The sequence below is a fragment of the Amphibalanus amphitrite genome, unplaced genomic scaffold (assembly GCF_019059575.1).
Source record: "Amphibalanus amphitrite isolate SeventyFive unplaced genomic scaffold, NRLGWU_Aamphi_draft 000082F_arrow, whole genome shotgun sequence".
Taxonomy (NCBI): domain Eukaryota; kingdom Metazoa; phylum Arthropoda; class Thecostraca; order Balanomorpha; family Balanidae; genus Amphibalanus; species Amphibalanus amphitrite.
The window spans coordinates 354,031-373,904 of record NW_024881578.1 but is presented as its reverse complement, the minus strand read 5'-3'; the positions used below and the strand labels follow the sequence as shown (position 1 = coordinate 373,904).

The following is a 19,874-nucleotide window of genomic DNA, read 5'->3' as shown; positions in this document are numbered from 1 at the left end:
GTGATTGATCTGGTCTAACCACCTGCTGGTCTATCCATCTGTGTCATTATATTTGCCAAATATTTGCAGCCCTCCCTTTGGACTGATCTCTCCCGCCTGACTGATCCCGCCCCCGGAACTGACGCTTCCCTCCCCTCCCCTGACGTTTCCCTTCCCTCCCGCGCCCTGCAGGCCAGGACCGGCTGGTGGGTGACATGCTCTGCCTGGGCGGCGCCACACTGTACGGCATCTCCAACGTCGGACAGGAGTTTGTCGTCAAAAACTTCAACATTGTCGAGTTCCTCGGCATGATGGGACTGTTCGGCAGCGTCATCAACGGCGTACAACTGTGAGTGGCCTGGCTCTAGAGATGTGACTGTGACTGTGGGCTCACAGGTGGGTGTGATGTGCCTGTGACGTTGACTGGTAGTTTTACGGGCAGCTAGCCAGGACGGCCTGCCGCCCATCAGTACGTTAGTTATTTGTATCACTCGTCACAAATTGCATTTTATGTCAGATCTCGATTCCACCAAGTGTTCTGGCCCTCTTTGTTAACCTACCGCTCAGCACGTTGATGTACCCGCTCCTCGTTCCCAGCACGCTGACCCGTCCCGCGCGGGTGCCCTGACTCCCTGTCCCGTCGTCTCCAGGGCGGTGCTGGAGCGAGACGAGGTGATGGGCGTGGACTGGAGCGACTGGCGCGTGGCGGCGCTACTGGCCGGCTTCTCGCTGGCCCAGTTCACATTCTACGTGATGATGCCGGTGGTGGTGCGGGTGACCAGCGCCACCAGCGTCAACCTGTCGCTGCTCACCTCAGACTTCTTCTCGCTCATCGCCGGCATACTGCTCTTCCATTTCAAGGTGAGGCGCGCGGACGGGGAGAGGGAAGGAGAGGGGCAGATACGGTGCAAAACGGGACAGGTATGAGACGGGGACGGAGGCTTCGGGTCCGACGAGACAGATTTGAGTGGCAGGGCTAGCAGCGAGGACGGGCGAGCTGTGCAAGGCCGGCCCCAGCCGGCCCTGAGGGGAACACCAACAACAAGCTGTGCAAGGTGGGACGCGATTCAGCGCCACCCTCTATTGTAGCATGGTACGACAGCAACTGCGTGGGACAGTGATGGGTTAATAGGATAGAGTATGGTGAAGAGTATCTGCTTTCTTACAACAGAGAAAGTTCCACGGTCTGCATTGGGCGCCGGCCCAAATGCACCTCTACCCGGCGGCTACCCCTTGACAATAACCCCTTCCCCCATTTCTCTCTTTCTCTCTGCAGTTCCACGTACTGTACTTCCTGTCGTTCTTCCTAGTCATTTGTGGCATCGTGGTATACTCGTCCAAGCCGACTCCGATCCCCACTCGGGGAGACCGGCCGTACAGGTGAGAGGGCTGAGGGAAGGGAAGAGGGGAGAGGGTGACATGTTAGACGGTGAGGAGAATTACAAAGCGGGATTCTCTATTTGGCTCGTTAATGTAGGGTAAAAGAGGGAACTGAAACAATTGATGATTTGGCTGTTCAATTAGGGTTCAAGGATTCTCATTGTGAACATTCATTAGCTGAATATCAGTTTTATTGTTGAGAGCTGCCCATTGACTTTCACTCACATTCCGCTCCGACATGTGTCTTGTGACCCGCTATGACCCGCCCCCGCCTTGACCTGTGTCAGTGACCCTGCCCTGACCTGTGTCATTGACCCTGCCCTGACCTGTGTCTGTGACCCCACCCTGACCTGTGACTGTGACCCACCCTGACCTGTGTCTGACCCTGACCTGAGTGTGTATGATTCGCCTGGGCAGGGAGATGTCTCAGGGCTCCGCGAGCGCTGACGTGGAGCTAAACACGCCCAACACATCTGTCAACGAGCTGCCGCGCTCAGTCTCCGACGTCTCCAGCGTCCCATCCTACGGTGAGAGAGAGAGAGAGAGAGAGAGAGAGAGAGAGAGAGGGGGGGGTCCCCTCTTAGTGAATAGTACTCCTTTCACCCTCACCTGGGCAAGGGGAAGGGAGAGTGGGCAAGCAAAAGGTAGACAGATAGTGGGAGGGAGGCAGAGGGAAGAGAGCAGGAGAGAGGTAGAGATTAGTGAGAGGGGAAAGCGACAAAGTTTCGTGTCCGACCCCCGTCTGACCCCCCCCCCCCCCCCCTCCCTCTGCAGGGACGCTGGTGCGCGACATGCACAGTCTGCCGCGCTCTCGCAGCATCCCGGACCGGCCGTACAACACGCTGGGCCGACCGTCGCGCCGCGAGGCGGCCGCCGACCGGCCGTACCGCACGCTGGAGCGCTCGCACGGCGGCGCGCGCGTCCACTGGGCCGCCGAGTACTCGCCCAACTTCCCGATGGAGTCTGCCACCGAGGACCGCACGCTGGAGCAGTTCACCACGTTCAGCGCGCACCCGCACCCGGTGCCCCAGTACCGGCCCGAGGGCATCCTCAAGACGTCCAAGTCGCTGGAGACGCAGCTGCGCCGGCCGCCGCGCCAGTCGCTACACGTCAACCCGGCCGGCAGCCCGGTCAGTAGACGGACGGGGGACGGGAGGGGGAGGTCAGGGCTGCCCGGTCAGTACACGGACGGGGGACGGGAGGGGGAGAGGTCAGGGGAGGTTAGGGAGGCACAGAATTGTGAGAAAAGGGTCAGGGGATCGTGTCAGGTCAGACGGGTAGGAGACATTGTGACGTGTAGGGGTTTTCGAGTCCGACCAGTCTCGGGGCAGAGAGGGAGAGATCAGGGATTGGGAGGATGTGTGGAGATATGAAATGGGCTATCGAGAGGCGCCGGCGTGGGTGTGTGTGTGTGTGTGGGGGGGGGGTATCATGATGCCTGTGTGTGGTTACGGAGCGAGCGAAGCGAGCGTAGTCTTTCCTTAGATTAACGGAAATTTCTGAGTATGAGCGGCCGGCCGGCCGGCCGTGGTCACGCTTTTGCGAAGCTTATATCTCAGCAACCACTTGACCGATTTACACGCGGTAATTTTTGTAGGGTAGCTTCATTCCTTCTACCAAGTATTGGACTATTCCCGATGCATGTAGGTGACCCCTTATGCACGTGCCACGTGCAAAACGAAGAGGTGTCAGTTTTGCAATTGTCGCAATATCTCGGTAACTACTTGGCCGATTGCGCTGAAAGTTGGCATGTAGGTAGGCACCCACTAGGCACTGCATATACATGTGCCAGAGTTGGGGTACTGCTGCACGTGCGCACGTGCAGGGGTCGTTTCCATATCTCGAGAACGGCTTGACCGATTGCGCTCATATTTGGTACACAGTTAGGGACCGGTTAGTAGGGTGCCGTGCACAGGTCAGTTGGGACCCATTTTGCACGTGCGCACGTGCAGGGTGCCGCTTCCAGATCTCGAGAACGGCTGGGCCGATTGTGCCCAAATTTAGCACATCGCTAGAGACCGGTTAGTAGGGTGCCGTGCACAAGTCAGTTGGAGGTACCCCCTCGAAATTCCGCACGTGCAAGGCTCACCCTCTCGCTCGCTCCGTTAGTCGCCCCAAAAGGCGTTATACTGGTTTATAAAGTACACATGTACAGTCTGTCTTAAAAGTACCGCGCAAAGTGACGGTGGATCCATCAAGCCTGACAGAGAAAGGGCCTGTTTTAATTTAAAAGTCACCGACCAACTGACCTAGGGAATGGACAAGGATGTCTATTGCTTTGGTGACCCAAATTTAGCAGGCCCTTGCTCAGTCAGGCTGTTGTTGTTGTTGTTGTTGTTTGACCCCCCGGCTACCGCCGGAGCGGTAGCGTAGCCGACCGGCTCTTGTGGGCCATGTATCCGGCGGCCAAGGCCGCCACCACGTCGTCGCGCCGGACATCGTGGGCCGCGCCGATGATGTTGCCCAGCGCACGGAGCCGGGGGCCGTACAGGCACGGGCATTCCAGCAACACGTGCGCCGGGGTGTCCGCTGCTTCAGAGCAGACTAGGCAGCGGCCCGCAGGGCATTCCTTGTCGTCGCATTGAGCGCACTCAGGTGTAGGTCTTCGACCAATCCGGTGGAGGTACTGCTCCGATCGGGCCCAGTGGCCAGACCGGAGCTGGTGGATGTCGACGGCCTCCTCCCTGGTGGCGGTCCGGACCGGGGCGGGGGCGCGGTCCCCCATGACGGTGCGGTACCAACCGGCCGGCCAGTCCGCCTGCCACTTCCTCTTGGAGTGCCGCGCGACAGCCCGCGTAAGAGTACGGACATCCACCGGCGTTGACTGCTGAGGAAGAGCGGCCGCCTCCTTGGCCAGGGCGTCCGCTCTTTCATTACCGGCGAGCCCACAGTGGGCCGGGACCCATTGCAGCGTGACCGTGCTGCCGTCGGCCGTCATGCGCCGGAGCTGGGCCCACAGCCTGGCGCCCAGTGTCGAGGCCTGGGCCGCAGCGCCTCCAGCCAGGAGCAGCAGAGCCGCCTTCGAGTCCAGGCAGGCGACTACAGACACTCCTCTGCAGCCCGGCAGCTCGGCGGCCGCCTCCAGAGCTGCCAGCAGCGCGGTGAGCTCCGCGCGGGTGCTGGAACAGAAGCGGCCCGCCGGCACCCGTACCTCCAGGTCGTCTCCGTTTGGTGGGCGGAGCAGCGCGCCGCCGCCACCGTTCTCCACGCCGCCCTCCGCCGAGCCGTCCGACCAAACCCATACGGCCTCGGGCGGGAGCTCTCGGATGCGCTCCTCCGCCGCGGCTCGGCGGGTCTCTGCAGATGTCGCGCGGCTGGCTCGCGGACCGAGGTCCAGATGGAATTGGACGGCAGTACTGTCGGTCCACGGCGGCAGGGAGTGGTGTAGTCGGGTCTCCACTGGGATGTCTTTAGCCCCGGCGGCTGACAGCGCAGCGAGCCCCACCTCTCTCCATCCCTCGGTGGTACGTAGTCGGCGCGGGACGACCGCTTCACCCACTGTCCTCAGCGGGTCGCCCTCCGGGAGGGACGCGGCGAGGCCCACCATTCTTGCCGCTAGCGTCACGCGGCGGGACCGCGCGTCTGCCATCCCGGCCTCCGACATTAGGGCGTGGACGGGCGTAGACGCTGCGCAGCCTGTCACCACACGGGCCGCGGCACGCAGCTCTCTCGCTATGATCTCCACGTGTGTTGGGGGGGTCGCCGGCAGCCAGGCGGCTGCAGCGTACTCCAGCGCCCCCCTGACGTACCCATTTGCCACAGTCCTTAGTTGCCGTTCCTCCAGACCCCACGAGCGTCCTGTCATCTTCCTGAGCTGGGCTACCCTGGGCCTGACTTTCCGGCGGAGTTCCGCACAGTGTGGGCCGAAGTGCAACAGGCGGTCAAACGTCACTCCCAGGAGGCGGAGTTTGGGACCCGCTTTCACCGGGGCGCCTGCCACCTTCACCGTCACATCTTTGGCATCCTGGGCCCATTGCGAGAGGACAATGGCCTGGGTCTTCTCACCCGCCACTACCATCTTCCAGCGGGTCGCCCAAGCTGCGATGGTGTCGGCTGCACGCTGTGCTCTCTCCCGGGCCAGGGCGATAGAGCATCCGCTGCTGAGGGTGGCGGTGTCGTCCGCGTACATGTAGGTGGATGTACACGGGATACACCGCAGTTCCAGGATCAGGTCGGCGGCCCACAGGGTGTACAGCGTCGGAGCCAGAACGCTGCCCTGCGGGAGGCCGGCTCTGAAGACGCGCTCTGCGCTCCGGGTGCCGTTCACCTCCACCGACGCCCGGCGGTCACGCAGGAACGCCCAGATCCAGCGGGTCATACAGGCGGGCAGGCCCAACCGCAGGAGCTTCAGCTGTAGCATACGGTGGTCGATGACGTCATAGGCGCGGCTGAAGTCGTATGCCATAAGAACGAACTTCTCGGCCGTGACGCCGTCCACCGGCTTCCCTCTCGGTTTGGGCTTGTTCCATCCGTCCTGGACCGTTTGGATCAGCCTTCCCAGGTTCTCTTCCGCGGACCGTCCTCTTCGGAAGCCGACCTGCTCAGATGGGACCATCTCCTCCCTCTCCGTCAGGCAGGTCATGCGTGCAGACACCATTCGCTCCATCAGCTTCGCCAGGTGTGACGTCAGCGCAATGGGTCGGTAACTTGATGTTAGCTTGGGGTCCTTTCCAGCCTTGGGGATCGGAACGATGACGGCTCTGCGCCAGTCAGCCGGTACCTCTCCCCGCAACCAGGACTGATTGATGACGCGCAGGAGCAGGGCCTTGGCTCTCGGGCCGAGATGCTTCAGATGCTCCGCGCAGATATTGTCTGGTCCGGGGGCTTTCCTATCGCTCATCTTCCTCAGTTGGTTGTTCAGCTCGTTTTCCGTGAAGGGGCCGCAGCAGCCGCCGTCTTCTCTCTGACCCGCGCACGCGGTACACGGGAGGCGGCTTAGCTGGTTAAGCTCCTGTTTCACGACGCGGTCCCGTTTCCTGTTACGGACCTGTCGACTAACTCTGGAGTAGGTGCGCACGAAGGAGGTCGCCTTCTCCAGGTCCTCCACGGCGAGGCCGCGGTCCCCTTGGAGAGCGTGGCCGGGGCACGCCTGCACCGATCCCTCCATCTTGCGTAGCACCTTCGTGACTCTCCCGATGTTAGTCGGCTTGTTGAGCGTGGTAGAGGCGAACTCACGGAAACTGCGGGTCTTGGCCTCCTCTTCTACCTTGGCGGCCCGACGTTTGGCTTCCAGCCATCTGTCCTTAGCCGCACGGGATCGGTCCTGCTTCATGGCGTCCCTCGCCTCCCGGCGCTCCGCCACCGCCTCGACGAGTTCTGGGTCCAGGGCCCATGGCCGAGGGTCGGCCCGCGCTCCCCGCGGAATTGCGGTGGTGCTCTGGTACAGGAGGACCCGGTTGAATAGTCCCAAGAGCTGCTCCGTGGAGGCGTCTGGCGGCGGCGGGGTCGACTCGAGCACCGTCTCAATGCCAGCGCTGAAGCCGTCCCAGTCTGCCTTATGGAAGGCCCACTTGGTCTTCCTGATGCGTCTCGGCCGGCCCCCATGACATGTGACCTCGATGAGTTGAGGGAGGTGGTCACTGCCGAGATCCTCACCGACAGTCCACTCACACCTCCTGGCCAGGCCACGGTTGCAGGCAGTGACATCCGGGGCCCCCGTGTTGCCTCGATAGTCGGCGTGAGTCGGGGCGCCGGAGTTGAGGGTGTGCCAGTCACCGGACGCGATCCAGTCAGCCAGCCGTTGACCCACGTCGTCCGCGTCGTCACACCGATGATCCCATGAAGGGTGGTGCGCGTTGAAGTCCCCGGTGACTATGCAGTCGCTGTTTGTTCTGAGGGAGAGAGCGAAGTTGTCCACCCGGTCGTCATTCTCACCCGGACGGATGGGCGGCCTGTAGAAGTTGTGTATGTCGATAGACGGTTGACTAGCTTGTTGACTAGAAGAGGGCAGAAACAGTCGAACGCCACACCACTCCGTGACATCGTCAGAGCCGTCGAGCGGGCGGTCCTCAAGCCTTTGGAAGTGAAGTCCGTCCCTGATGTAGATCGCGACGTCTCCTCCTTTCACGGCGCCGTCTGATCTACGCCCGCGCGCTCTCCGGGTGACCGAGGCGGTTCAGTTCAGTTCAGTTCATTGTATTTTTTTCCATATGTAAACAAGAACAACGAACAAAACAATAGAGGATTGGCGCAAAAGCAAAAAGCTTAAATCAAAGGCGCCTCTCCAATTAAGTTAAACAAAGAACACATGACCAAACCAAAGTATCAGAAAGCGTCGACCCCGCCCGAAACCCGCCGAGCCAAAAAAGCAGACAGTACCCGGCCCCAGGCGACGGACGACTCCAATCGGGCCAGCTTGCGTCATAGTGTCATGTTTTGTGTTTTGTAATGTAGTGTAGTGTTATGTAAGCAGTGTGTTGCATTAATATCAATGGTACTTAAATGCACTAACTAAACAGTTATGTTGTATTGGTAAACCGATTTGTCTCTACAATAAATGTCTGAAGGTGATGGGTGATTTGTGTGCCTTGATGCTTGTTTAAGTCTTTTGCAAAGAGAAGGGTATCAAGTTTTAATTTTGCTGAGAAATTGTCAAAATTTGGAGTGATGATTCGAACTGCATTTATAAGTTTTACTCTTTGTGTATGGTAAAGTGGGCACCAGAGTATGAAGTGAGTTGTGTTCTCATCGTGATAACCGCAAGCACATACTGGGCTGGGTGTGTTGGGGTGTTGTATATTGAAAAGGTGTGCCTTGAGAGTCGTCATGCCCACTCTCAATCGTGTGTGTAGTGTGTTACGCGTTTTGTTGCCGAAAGAAAAGAAAGTGGGTGGCTCTGGTGCCCCAAATCGCTGCCAGACTTGACGAGCAAAAGCGGAGCGGGATGAGGTGTTACGCAATGTGTCTGGGAGAGTATTCCAGAGTCTTATTGTCGAAGGAAAAAAGGCTCTATAGAAAGAAGTGAGATTGGTAGGGGGGAAAGTAAGAGATTGAGCATTGCGAAGTCTAAGTCCCGTGGCGTCTTGTCTGGTTTCTGTCAATATGTCTTTAATGTATGAAGGGAGAGGAGGATGATTGAAGTAAATTCTGTGAAAGAATAGAAGCTTATGAATTAATCGTCTTGTCTCAAGTCGTTCCCATCCTAGTTCGGTAAGTAATGCGGTAGTTGGTGTTCGATAAAGCGTCCCTGTTACAAGTCTGGCACAGCGGTTCTGAAGCGTCTGGAGTCGGATGGCGTCAGTTGATGTCAAATGTCCGTCGTAAACAATATCACAATAGTCGAAATGAGGTGTTATATAGGTAGAGTAAATGTTGTTCAAGACTGGTCTAGGAAGAAGCTTAGCCACGGGATATATCGGTCCTAGGAGAATGTTAATTGTCCGAATGACGTTATTGATGTGTGCGCGAAAGTGAAGGTCCGTCGAGAGTGTCAGTCCGAGATGTTTATGACTTGTCACGGTCGGTATGTCCTGCCCGTCAAATGTGAGTGCTGGAGGACAGCTGTCTCGTCGGTTTGTAAATGTCTGTTGTAGTGTCTTTTTAGCGTTGAAGGTGATGGCCCAGTCAGTCCCATATCGTTTAATCTCGTCCAGGTCGTTCTGCAAGGAGCGTCTATGATCCTGACTGTCGTGGGGATGGGAAGAGTAAAGTGAAGTGTCGTCAGCGTAAAAGAGAGCGTCATTTTTGGTCTTGTTTGATAGATCGTTGAGGTAAATTAAGGCCAGAAGAGGTCCAAGCACCGAGCCCTGGGGGCAACCGGATAGTATTTTTTGGGATGATGATAGACTGTTTCCAACACGAACAACCTGTTCGCGATCTGTAAGGTAAGAGTTAAGCCAGGCTAGCAGAGAACCGGAAATATTGCACTCGATTTTGCATTTTAAAAGGAGTCCATCATGCCAAATTTTATCAAAATATTTCGAGATGTCAAGATAGATAGCTGTAAAGTTTTGACTTTTGTTTAGAGCAGAGTATAGCTGGTGAGTTAGATACAAGAGCTGAATTTGTGTGCTATGGCCCGGACGATATCCACTTTGTTTTTCTGAAAGTAAGTTGTTTCCATTCAAATGAGAATATATCTTGGAAAAAACGATTTTTTCGAGAATTTTAGAGAGATTGGGAAGAAGACTAATAGGACGATAGTTTGTTGGATCTGAGCTAGATCCCTTTTGCTTGAAGATTGGAGTGACACAGGCTTTTTTCCAGAGTGAGGGGAACCTTCCTAGTTGAAGTGATTTGTTAAAGAGTTTGGACAGAGGTTCAGCAAGTAAAAGTGCACACATTTTTAATAATTTGTTAGGAATTTTGTCCGGGCCTGTTGCCTTGTTGATGTCTAAGGAATTTAGAATTTTGAGAACTTCGGGCTCGGTGACTTGGACATCCGTTAGCGGAGGAATAGGGGGAACAGGAATAGGGATTTCAGGCATTTGCAAGTTGTGTGTGTCTAGTCGAGTCTGGGATGCAAAGTGGTCATTTAAGATTGTCGCTTTGTCAAAGTCGTCTGAGATTGGTATGCCGTCTTGATTTATAAGCGGTGGCATGCTACGATGAGTCCTTTTTCCGATAATACTGTTTAAAATTTTGTAATATGATCGTGGGTCCTTTTTATGGTCAAGAAGTTTGTCAATTTGGTTTTGTATGTGTCTATTTTTAAGTCTTTGGTTTGTCTCTGTGGTCTTGTTTCGCTGTCGTCTCCATCGTTCCCAGTCATCGTCCGTGTTACGTCTTTTTGCTATGTTGAAAAGCCTATTCCGCTTGCGTATTTCTCGTTTAAGTTCAATGGTAAGCCATGGTTTGTCGTGAGATTTTATTGTAATTTTCCGACTTGGAATGGCTGCTTTGGCTGCAGTTAATAGAGCGTCAGTCAAGTTATATGCTGCGTCGTCCAAGTCACAGTCCAAAAGTCTGTCCCAGTCAGTGTCCATCAAAAGTCGTGTCAGTTTGTCTGCGTCCATATGTCTGTAGTCCCATAGTTTAATGGAATATGTTACGCTGGAGGGGCGACTTATGTTAAGACAGGCAAATATTGGTAAATGATCAATTTTTGAAAAAGGAGGAAGTGTACCACTGTCAAGGACCATTTCTGGGTTTGATACTATAAGAAGATCGCGTAAATTGGTAACACTGGTGTCTGCATAACGTGTGGGTTGATTAATGAGCTGCTTGAGGTTGAGTGAATAAAGTTCATCCTGTAGGGTAATTTCAAATGGTGTTACGGGGCTATGGTTAAATAAGTCTGAGTTGAGATATGTGTTTCCAGCATTAAAATCTCCCAAAATAACAATATTGTCTGGTGAGTGGACTTGAGCTAGGGTTATGGATTCGTTTAAGTTTTCTAAAAAATTAGTATGCTGTGGTGCGGTCATATTCGGAGGAAGGTATACTGTGCACACTATTACACTAAATTTACCTAATTTTATCAGACACCAAATCCATTCATAGTCGTGATGTTCGAGATGAAAGAGTCGTTTAACCGGAATATTACTGCGAACGTACATAGCCACCCCTCCCCCATTTCTATTCCTATGTTTAGTTAATGGGTCATGAAAGTTGTCAAGGGTGTAAAGAGAAGGGTGTACTGTGTCGTCAAGCTTTGTCTCAGAAAGTCCGAGTATGTCGATCTCGTGAAGAGAGGAAAAGTAGGATAGCTCGTCAAGTCGGCAGCGAGATGTGATGGAATTTATATTTACGTGTGATACGATGATGTGGTTGTTGTGGCTTCCGCTTGAAGATCTAGAATGTGTTGACGTGTCTGGTGTAGACGCCGCCGACCCAACTGAAGCAGCCCGGCACCCGGGACCTGAAGAAAGTGAAATGACGCTCAGCAGATGTCGGTGGCGCGGCGACGGGCGATAAACAGAACATTCACATAACAAAACAATCAAACAACAAGACCAAACAATGCATATAACAAAATAACTCAGATAGACGGTAAAATTAAACGATTTAAACTTACGGAAACTGACAAAAACAAAAACAAAACAAATGGCAAAGCAGAACGTAGCAGAAAGAATACACATGGATAAATACATCTGAACTCTAAAACTACTTGCATTCACTGCTGACACTTAAAAGAGTACCTTACGTCACACGAAGAGTTTAACAAACCCAAGCCGACGCCCCGACCCCCCCCCATCCCCATCCCCCAGCCGCCACCCCGGAAGCCCGGTCGTAATCCCAGATCCAAACAGCCCCCCCCGTCGCATCCAAACCCCAGCTCTCCCTCCCCTCGGAAGCCCCAAGCACAAGGCAATAGTACCCAAACACTTGATCACCTGTACCGCCCACTACACGCCGACCACCAAACCAGCGTCGACGGAGACGAGCGACGACCAGAGACGAGCGAGGACGTCAGTCGCCCGTCTGAGGACCGACGACCGTGGACGTCAGGCGGGCAGACAGCCGGCCGCCGGCACCGCCAACGGCGCAGGCAGCCGGCCACGACGCCGACAACGAGCAGGGACGGCAGCCAGGCAGCCGGCCGCCGGCACCGACGACCATGGCGCAGACAGACGACCGGGGACGCAGACGGACAGCCGCCGCCGTCGGCACCGAACACAGCGCCGGCAGAGACGAGCGGGAACGGCAGGCGGGCAGCCGGCCGCCGGCACCGACCACGGCGTCGACGGAGACGTAGACAGCGGGGCTCAGCAGGCGGGCAGCCGGCCGTCGGCACCGACCACGGCGTCGACGGAGACGTAGACAGCGGGGCTCAGCAGGTGGGCAGCCGGCCGCCGGCACCGACGACCATGGCGCTGGCAGACGACCGGGGATGACAGACGGACAGCCGCCGCCGTCGGCACCGAACACAGCGCCGGCAGAGACGAGCGGGAACAGCAGGCGGGCAGCCGGCCGTCGGCACCGACCACGGCGTCGACGGAGACGTAGACAGCGGGGCTCAGCAGGTGGAGACGTAGACAGCGGGAACGGCAGGCGGGCAGCCGGCCGTCGGCCCGACCACGGCGTCCACGGAGGCGTAGACAGCGGGGCTCAGCAGGCGGGCTGCCGCCGTCGGCACCGAACACAGTGCTGGCAGAGACGAGCGGGAACAGCAGGCGGGCAGCCGGCCGTCGGCACCGACCACGGCGTCGACGGAGACGTAGACAGCGGGGCTCAGCAGGCGGGCAGCCGGCCGTCGGCACCGACCACGGCGTCGACGGAGACGTAGACAGCGGGGCTCAGCAGGTGGGCAGCCGGCCGTCGGCACCGACCACGGCGTCGACGGAGACGTAGACAGCGGGGCTCAGCAGGTGGGCAGCCGGCCGTCGGCCTGACCACGGCGTCGACGGAGACGTAGACAGCGGGGCTCAGCAGGTGGGCAGCCGGCTGTCGGCCCGACCACGGCGTCGACGGAGACGGAGACAGCGGGGCTCAGCAGGTGGAGACGTAGACAGCGGGAATGGCAGGCGGGCCGCCGGCCGTCGGCCCGACCACGGCGTTGACGGAGACGTAGACAGCGGGGCTCAGCAGGTGGGCAGCCGGCCGTCGGCCCGACCACGGCGTCGACGGAGACGTAGACAGCGGGGCTCAGCAGGTGGGCAGCCGACCGCCAGCACCGACCACTGGAAACCAGGGATGTTGATGGTCTTGTTCGCCGGCATTTGGGCCTCCTGAATCGCCACCACGTCTACCTTCTTGTCCGAGAGCCAGCGTTGAACCTCCAGCAGCTTCCTGCGAAGGCCTTCCGCGTTCCAGCTCATGACGAGTAGTCGGCTTCGGACACGGCAGTTTCTACGGTAGCGGCGGTTCTTCTTCGCCCTCCTGCTGCGGCGACCAGCCCCAGCCCGGCCACCCATGGCCCCGCCGCCCGCGCCGGCGGCGGGGGGCGCCTGGCTATTCATTCAGCGCGGGCCGGGCCGCTGCGAAGGGCCGGCCATCGGCCCTCCTGTCGCGGCACCCGGTCCCGCTGGTGGGCATCCGCTGCCCCAGGCGTGTCGTTGGAGAAGATGAAATCCGCGACGACGTGGTGGCGCGTCGGCCACCGGCGACCGGCCCCCGAGGGGGCGATCCGGATCCCGTTTGGTTTCCTCGGGCGCTCTCCACGTCCGAGGCGGGGGAGGTCCCCCACACCGCCCACCTCGAGAAGGCGGGATCCATCCAGGCGGCGCTCAGTCAGGCTCGATGGATCCACCGTCACTTTGCGCGGTACTTTTAAGACAGACTGTACACATTTCTCCTTGCAGCCAGTTCTGTGTGACCCAAAGACCGCCAGTTTGTGGTCTATCGGCGTGCTAACCGGTGTTCTCTGCTTGCAGTCCCCCGGCGGCGACTCGTCCCCCGGGCTGGAGGACGTCCAGTGCTGAGGGAGACTGAAGCACCCCGGCCAGTGCTGTCGAGGGACCGGAGCACCTGTCTGCCAAGTCCTGAGGGACCGCAGCGCGACGTCAGCGCCCCTGGCGGCCACTGACAGCGTCACCGACAACGCTCCTACAGGGTAGCAGAGCTTAGTGGACATGTCATTTCTTTCTGTCGTGTTTATCGTGTGGACAAACATTGCTGGGGTTCGGCCGCATTCCTTTCGTACCTGATTTGTTTGATTGTGTGGTAGGCATTTGACGTGGTGTTTACTGTTTACAGTTTATAGGCAATGACGTATGGTGATTATTTGGAGGGGGATTATATTGTCGCAGTGATATCCACTGGTCGGGACAGGCTGTTTATTGTGTAACACGGGTTCTTCGTATATCTAGCGCACATGTGCTCAATGATTTTCATCTTTATTTATACTCAGGGTGTATTGGCCCCTTCTTTGAGGCTCCTTTCATTGAAAGATCTCGCCGCTTTTCCAGTTAACCCCTCTTTGCGATCCACCTCTCGCCGTGTGAAATGTTCCGCGCCGGGGGCTCCGTGTGTGTCGGGTCCCGGTCCGCCGGGGCCGGGGCCGCCCCCGGGCGCCACGGTGCTGCTCACTGCCGCTGCCGCGCGGAACCTCCTGTACTCGCGGGGGACGGGCGGCGGCTAGCGTGTCTGTCTGAGAGGGTAGTGTGTGACGTGTAGGCGGGCAGCGTCGTCGCCCGGTAGTGAGTGGGTGCAGAGTAGTCAGTCAGCACAGGAGAGTTCGCACGTGCCATACTTGTAGCAGCACCCGCGCGGCGGAGCGTCTGCCGCTGACCGTGTCGTGGCCAGGCCTGATGCTCGCGCACCACGCGTTATCAAGGGAACAACGAGGCGGCGTTTATTCACGGGCCGCTGCGATCCATACTCGCGCCGCCCTCTCTCCCTGTACATAGTAGCGGGCGCCGGTCGGCCGGCCGGCCCCTCATCCTAGTCCCCGTTGCGTTGTAGCCGGCTGGGCGGCACTGTAGTGGGCTCCGGCGACAATCGGCGCTCTGTCAGCACCGGCGCGCGCCGCCGTCAGCGCGCCGCCGTCAGCGCGCGTCAGACGTGTTCCAAGCGCAGCCCGTTCCATGTAGTGTCATTTCATCCCGGCCGCCGCACTACCGGCGGCCGGACTCTCATCCCGTTTTTTTTAAGAGCTTTAATAAAGGTGTCCTCGATCGATGATGTATTACAGATCACGTCTGAGGTGAGATACTGTCTGACATGAGGCGATACGTTACGTGCGACGTCGGAAGAACGTCGCCTCACGGACATGACGTTTGCGACAAAATGTACACGGCGAACATGATTACACACTGCTCCGGCGAGCAGCGAGACAATTCCCAGTAACCCCGACCCAGCAGCAGGAGCGGTCACTTCTCCTCGTTCAAATTGTACTTGGCCTTCATCTTGTCCAGCTCCTCCTTCTTTTTGTCAGCGTCCAGCTTCTTGAAGGCCTTGTTCGGCTGGAAAAGGTTGGCACGGTTTAGAATCGCGGAACAATGGAAACCATAGCTGATAGGACGCCTGAAGCAGACTGATCAGTGAGCAACCGCACAAGGAAGCAAACTAGATGCGACTGGTTGGCAACAGTGTTTCCTTCACTGCCATGCTTTCGTTCACATTCCATAACGACTTCGAATTCTTAACATACGAACAGCAGTTCGGTTTAACATGAAAAATCAAAATTATGTACACACGACCTAACTGCGATCCCATGAATAAAAAAACAAAATCACACGTGGCCCATACCGGACATGTCCGACCCACCCCAACCCGTCACACGCCACAAATGCCGCCGCGCGGCCGCTGACGGTCACCCACCTGATAATAGAGTACCACCAGGTACCGGTTACAGACGTTGAAGCCCGACAGGTGGTCGCACGCGTTCTTGGCGTCAAAGATGTCCTCGTAGACGACGAATGCCGTGCCTCGTGTCTCCGGAGTGTTACCGCTGCCGGTCAAACGGGGAGGAGTCACACTTGTGGCGGGCAGAGCACGCGCAGTGATAGCATGTGGATGACAGAATATGGCGTGTCGTTAGGGGGGTCCGAAATGTATTAAAGTTGTCCGAAACCACGGGAACCGGGTTTTTCCCATAGGTCCTTTCAATACCTTTCCAAAATGGTGCGGCAATCGAAATTTGAAAGAACTTTCACCTTGCCTCAAATCGATTGAAAGTTTATCAAATTTAGCCAATTTAGTACTTCATGAACTTTCGCTTTTAACATACGTCCCACAGTTTAATGCGCAATTGATTGGTCCGGTGATCTTGTTTTCAAGGAAAAATAGCTGCACAAATCACAAAATATATTATCATGCATGCCAAGAGCCAAATGATGAAATCACATCATGACTAAATACCATGTGGATTACAGTAAATCACTTAAAATATTGCGTATCAAGATCCCCAGAATAGGAATCGTTTTGGTCTTTATTTGTCCAAATGCGTCATATGCATCGAGAACTTCCACCTCGCCTGAACTGAGTTGAAAATATCTAGGTAAGCCTATGATTTGAGCCGCGGTCTGTTGCGAGTGCAGACGCCCCCCCCCCCCCATTGCGGGTAATTACATGCATGTAATGACCCCTCAAGGTTGGCGAGTGGCGCTTCTCACATTTCTTAATCCTCACAACAGCAGCTGCTGTGCACTTATGCCTGGAGGGAGGGGGGATGAGACATGGCCCTCATGCATTGCCCGCAAAACACTATGTCAACGGTACCATTGTGTCAATTTCACAGCACTGTGTCATCTCTCCTTCAGGTGATGGCGCCATGTCTACCGCAAGACAAACAAGAGCTGGGGCATCCAAGCCTCTAGTTGGCCAGCCGAGTGAGGCCGTTGCTGACCAGTGGGCCGTTGCCTTCCTGGCTGGTGATGATACCAGCGGGCTGCTGGCCTTCACCGGAAGGCCGCGACTGCCGACCAGGGGGCAGGTCCTCAGCCTCTACCTCCACATCAGGCAGGTCAAGGGACAATGGTTTCCATTCAGCGAGATCGCTGACATCGTCCTGACCGAAGTATGCAAATACTGGACAATGGGGAACATCCCGATCGGGGCCAAGAACAAAACGAAGGAGAAGACGTTGGCCCTAATCGACGAGTACCGTAACCTGGGCAGTGCCCAGGTTACGGTACTCGTCGATCAGGGCCAACGTCTTGCCCAGGTTACGGTACCAGTGACCAGGTTACGGTACTCGTCGATTAGGGCCAACGTCTTCTCCTTCGTTTTGTTCTTGGCCCCGATCGGGATGTTCCCCATTGTCCAGTATTTGGATACTTCGGTCAGGACGATGCCAGCGATCTCGCTGACTGGAAACCATTGTCCCTCGACCTGCCTGATGTGGAGGTAGAGGCTGAGGACCAGCCCCCTGGTCGGCAGTCGCGGCCTTCCGGTGAAGGCCAGCAGCCCGCTGGTATCATCACCAGCCAGGAAGGCAACGGCCCACTGGTCAGCAACGGCCTCACTCGGCTGGCCAACTAGAGGCTTGGATGCCCCAGCTCTTGTTTGTCTTGCGGTAGACATGGCGCCATCACCTGAAGGCGAGATGACACAGTGCTGTGAAATTGACACAATGGTACCGTTGACACAGTGTTTTGCGGGCAATGCATGAGGGCCATGTCTCATCCCCCCTCCCTCCAGGCACAGCAGCTGCTGTTGTGAGGATTAAGAAATGTGAGAAGCGTCACTCGCCAACCTTGAGGGGTCATTACATGCATGTAATTACCCGCAATGGGGGGGGGGGGCGTCTGCACTCGCAACAGACCGCGGCTCAAATCATAGGCTTACCTAGATATTTTCAACTCAGTTCAGGCGAGGTGGAAGTTCTCGATGCATATGGCGCATTTGGACAAATAAAGACCAAAACGATTCCTATTCTGGGGATCTTGATACGCAATATTTTAAGTGATTTATTGTAATCCACATGGTATTTAGTCATGATGTGATTTCATCATTTGGCTCTTGGCATGCATGATAATATATTTTGTGATTTGTGCAGCTATTTTTCCTTGAAAACAAGATCACCGGACCAATCAATTGCGCATTAAACTGTGGGACGTATGTTAAAAGCGAAAGTTCATGAAGTACTAAATTGGCTAAATTTGATAAACTTTCAATCGATTTGAGGCAAGGTGAAAGTTCTTTCAAATTTCGATTGCCGCACCATTTTGGAAAGGTATTGAAAGGACCTATGGGAAAAACCCGGTTCCCGTGGTTTCGGACAACTTTAATACATTTCGGACCCCCCTAGCGTGTCGTGACAGACTACGACGAACATGTGATGTAACTACGATTTTGACACAGTGGCTCAGATGATGTGACAGATTGACTGACGCAAACAAATTGGTGCAGATAAGTGAGAAATGCATGTGAGAGATGCAATATCCAGGCTACCACGGTAATAAAAACCCTGTAGCTGTACTGGCTCACTGGCTGACTGTAAGATACAAACTATAGACTAGCTGTCAGGGTGAATGGCCCATCAAAGGCCCAGCAGGAGAGCATGCGACATGCATGCCCTCCTGCTACTGGGATGGCTATAACCAGCTGTCACTCCTGTCTTAGGAGGTCTTCAACATTGAACATTCTGAGTAGAAAAAATTAATGCATTTCTTTTGGAACAGCCATGTGTTGACTCACATGAAAGCATTTATGATTTATGCTTTCCTTTCAAATGTTACTTTTACCTCACTTTTCCCAGAACAGCACCTATCCCAAGGATATCATTAAACACAACAACTATTAAAGTAGTAAAGACTTACACTCTGATCTGTCTGATGGCACCAAACTTTCCAAAGATGTCATACATCTCCTCAGCAGTGATCTTGTAGGGCAGGTTTCTGACATAGAGGACCCTGTTCACTTCAGGCGGCAGACGCACCTGTGCAGCAGGAGTACAACATGTTCATTAATCAAAGGTCAGCAGTCAGCACAGTTATCATCAGTTATGCACATTGCACATCCAGTAGGCCAGTTATTTCTCCTAGCAAAATTGTCAAAATAGTCACTGTTCTCCAAAGAGTACAATAATTTCCACACAATGGTATGAAAAAGAGAACAACTTATTACATACCACAGATCGTCACAATTTAGAAACAAGCAACATTGGTAACAAACCCTTACCTTACCTGACCTAGTCTGGCCTACTCCTGACCTAGCCTTACCTAACCTTACATAATACAACCTAGGAAACAATTATGATGCACATTGTGCCAAGCTTGTCAGCAGTGAGGTTATTGATGTCTTATGATTTAGTGTAAAAAACAATGCAAGTATTCAGGTATAGTCTCACTTTTCCATGCTAAATAGCCTCTTTTCTCCTTTTTCATGTTTTCATTTGGCAAATTCCTCCAGTTGCTAGGATGTGCAAAACGCTTGTGTCACCAAGCCAGCTTTGTCCAGCCATGCCAATGCGCAAATTTTTTAATGCAGAGCTATACCAGATGCTGCACTGAGACGTTGGCACCATCTGCACATTATGCCAAATATCTAGACTTCTCAGGGGCGCGGGAACTACTTTCCGACTGGGGGGCACACCATAATAGAGATTAACCTAGGGTACCCCCAAATCTAGTTTTCTCACCGGTTTTAGGCCACTTATTTTTCACCCCTCGGCTTTTTCAACAAAAAAAGAAAACATTTGCAAAAAAAGTGTGGTATTCCGTCTCAAAGCTGTGGGGGCACCACCCCCACGGCCCCAGAGTTGGGGGGCAAGCTGCCCCCACTGCCCCCCGGCTCCCGCGCCTATGAGACTTCTTGTTCTTATTGGATTAGGGCGCATAGCTGCCAGGTGAATATTTAGACAATAACTTTAATTTTTCCCAATCTAACATCAATTAAGCTAAGATCAGATCAAAATTAAGCAGCAGTCACAGAGAGATAAACACATGTCAAATCAAAATTAAATGCACTTAAAAAGATAATAAGAAAACAGGCAAACTAGCAAAAAAGTAAAAACAATGTAGGTACCTAATTAAGAACTTATACTTACATTTGTTTTTCGTTGCAGGGCCATAGCCATGATTGGTGTAGTATCAGTACAAATAAGTTAAGAAATATGCAGTGTAAATATTTGACTTAATTACGCCTCCCTTTTCTTGGTCCACGCTATTCCGTAAATTCAATGAATAACCACTTATCTACAAAGTGAAAACGCTGCGTGCGTAAATTACGTGCAGGCAGGCGCTGCCGAA

At 54.9% G+C, this 19,874-nt stretch overlaps 2 protein-coding genes across 7 annotated transcripts in view; one reads left to right on the top strand and one right to left on the bottom strand.

Moving 5' to 3' along the window:
- LOC122379644 (solute carrier family 35 member F2-like) overlaps nucleotides 1-14,857 on the top strand; it is a 25,825-nt gene extending 10,968 nt beyond the window's left edge. For all 6 annotated transcript variants that reach the window (XM_043361995.1, XM_043361996.1, XM_043361994.1 and 3 more), the window contains 6 exons: nucleotides 172-328; nucleotides 630-840; nucleotides 1,256-1,359; nucleotides 1,777-1,886; nucleotides 2,134-2,489; nucleotides 13,614-14,857. In XM_043361995.1, coding sequence (XP_043217930.1) covers nucleotides 172-328; nucleotides 630-840; nucleotides 1,256-1,359; nucleotides 1,777-1,886; nucleotides 2,134-2,489; nucleotides 13,614-13,661 — 986 coding nt within the window. In that variant the 3' untranslated portion in view covers nucleotides 13,662-14,857. The remainder of the gene's footprint in view (nucleotides 1-171; nucleotides 329-629; nucleotides 841-1,255; nucleotides 1,360-1,776; nucleotides 1,887-2,133; nucleotides 2,490-13,613) is intronic.
- On the bottom strand, nucleotides 14,841-19,873 carry LOC122379647 (splicing factor 3B subunit 6-like). The gene is made up of 4 exons (XM_043362006.1): nucleotides 19,673-19,873; nucleotides 18,444-18,562; nucleotides 15,502-15,631; nucleotides 14,841-15,143 (listed from the first exon to the last, which is right to left on the bottom strand). The coding sequence occupies exons 1-4, from the start codon at nucleotides 19,700-19,702 to the stop codon at nucleotides 15,051-15,053; spliced, it is 372 nt and encodes a 123-aa protein (XP_043217941.1). The 5' UTR covers nucleotides 19,703-19,873; the 3' UTR covers nucleotides 14,841-15,050.
- Between the last annotated feature and the right edge of the window lies 1 nt (nucleotide 19,874).

Bases quoted from the DNA above. Each gene is read 5' to 3' on its own strand.
- LOC122379647 (XM_043362006.1), bottom strand. From the start codon at position 19,702: ATGGCTATGGCCCTGCAACGAAAAACAAAT. The intron at 18,563-19,672 runs GTAAGTATAAGT...CCTGCTGCACAG, and splicing joins CCCTGCAACGAAAAACAAAT to GTGCGTCTGCCGCCTGAAGT. The intron at 15,632-18,443 runs GTAAGTCTTTAC...TTTGACCGGCAG, and splicing joins GCCATCAGACAGATCAGAGT to CGGTAACACTCCGGAGACAC.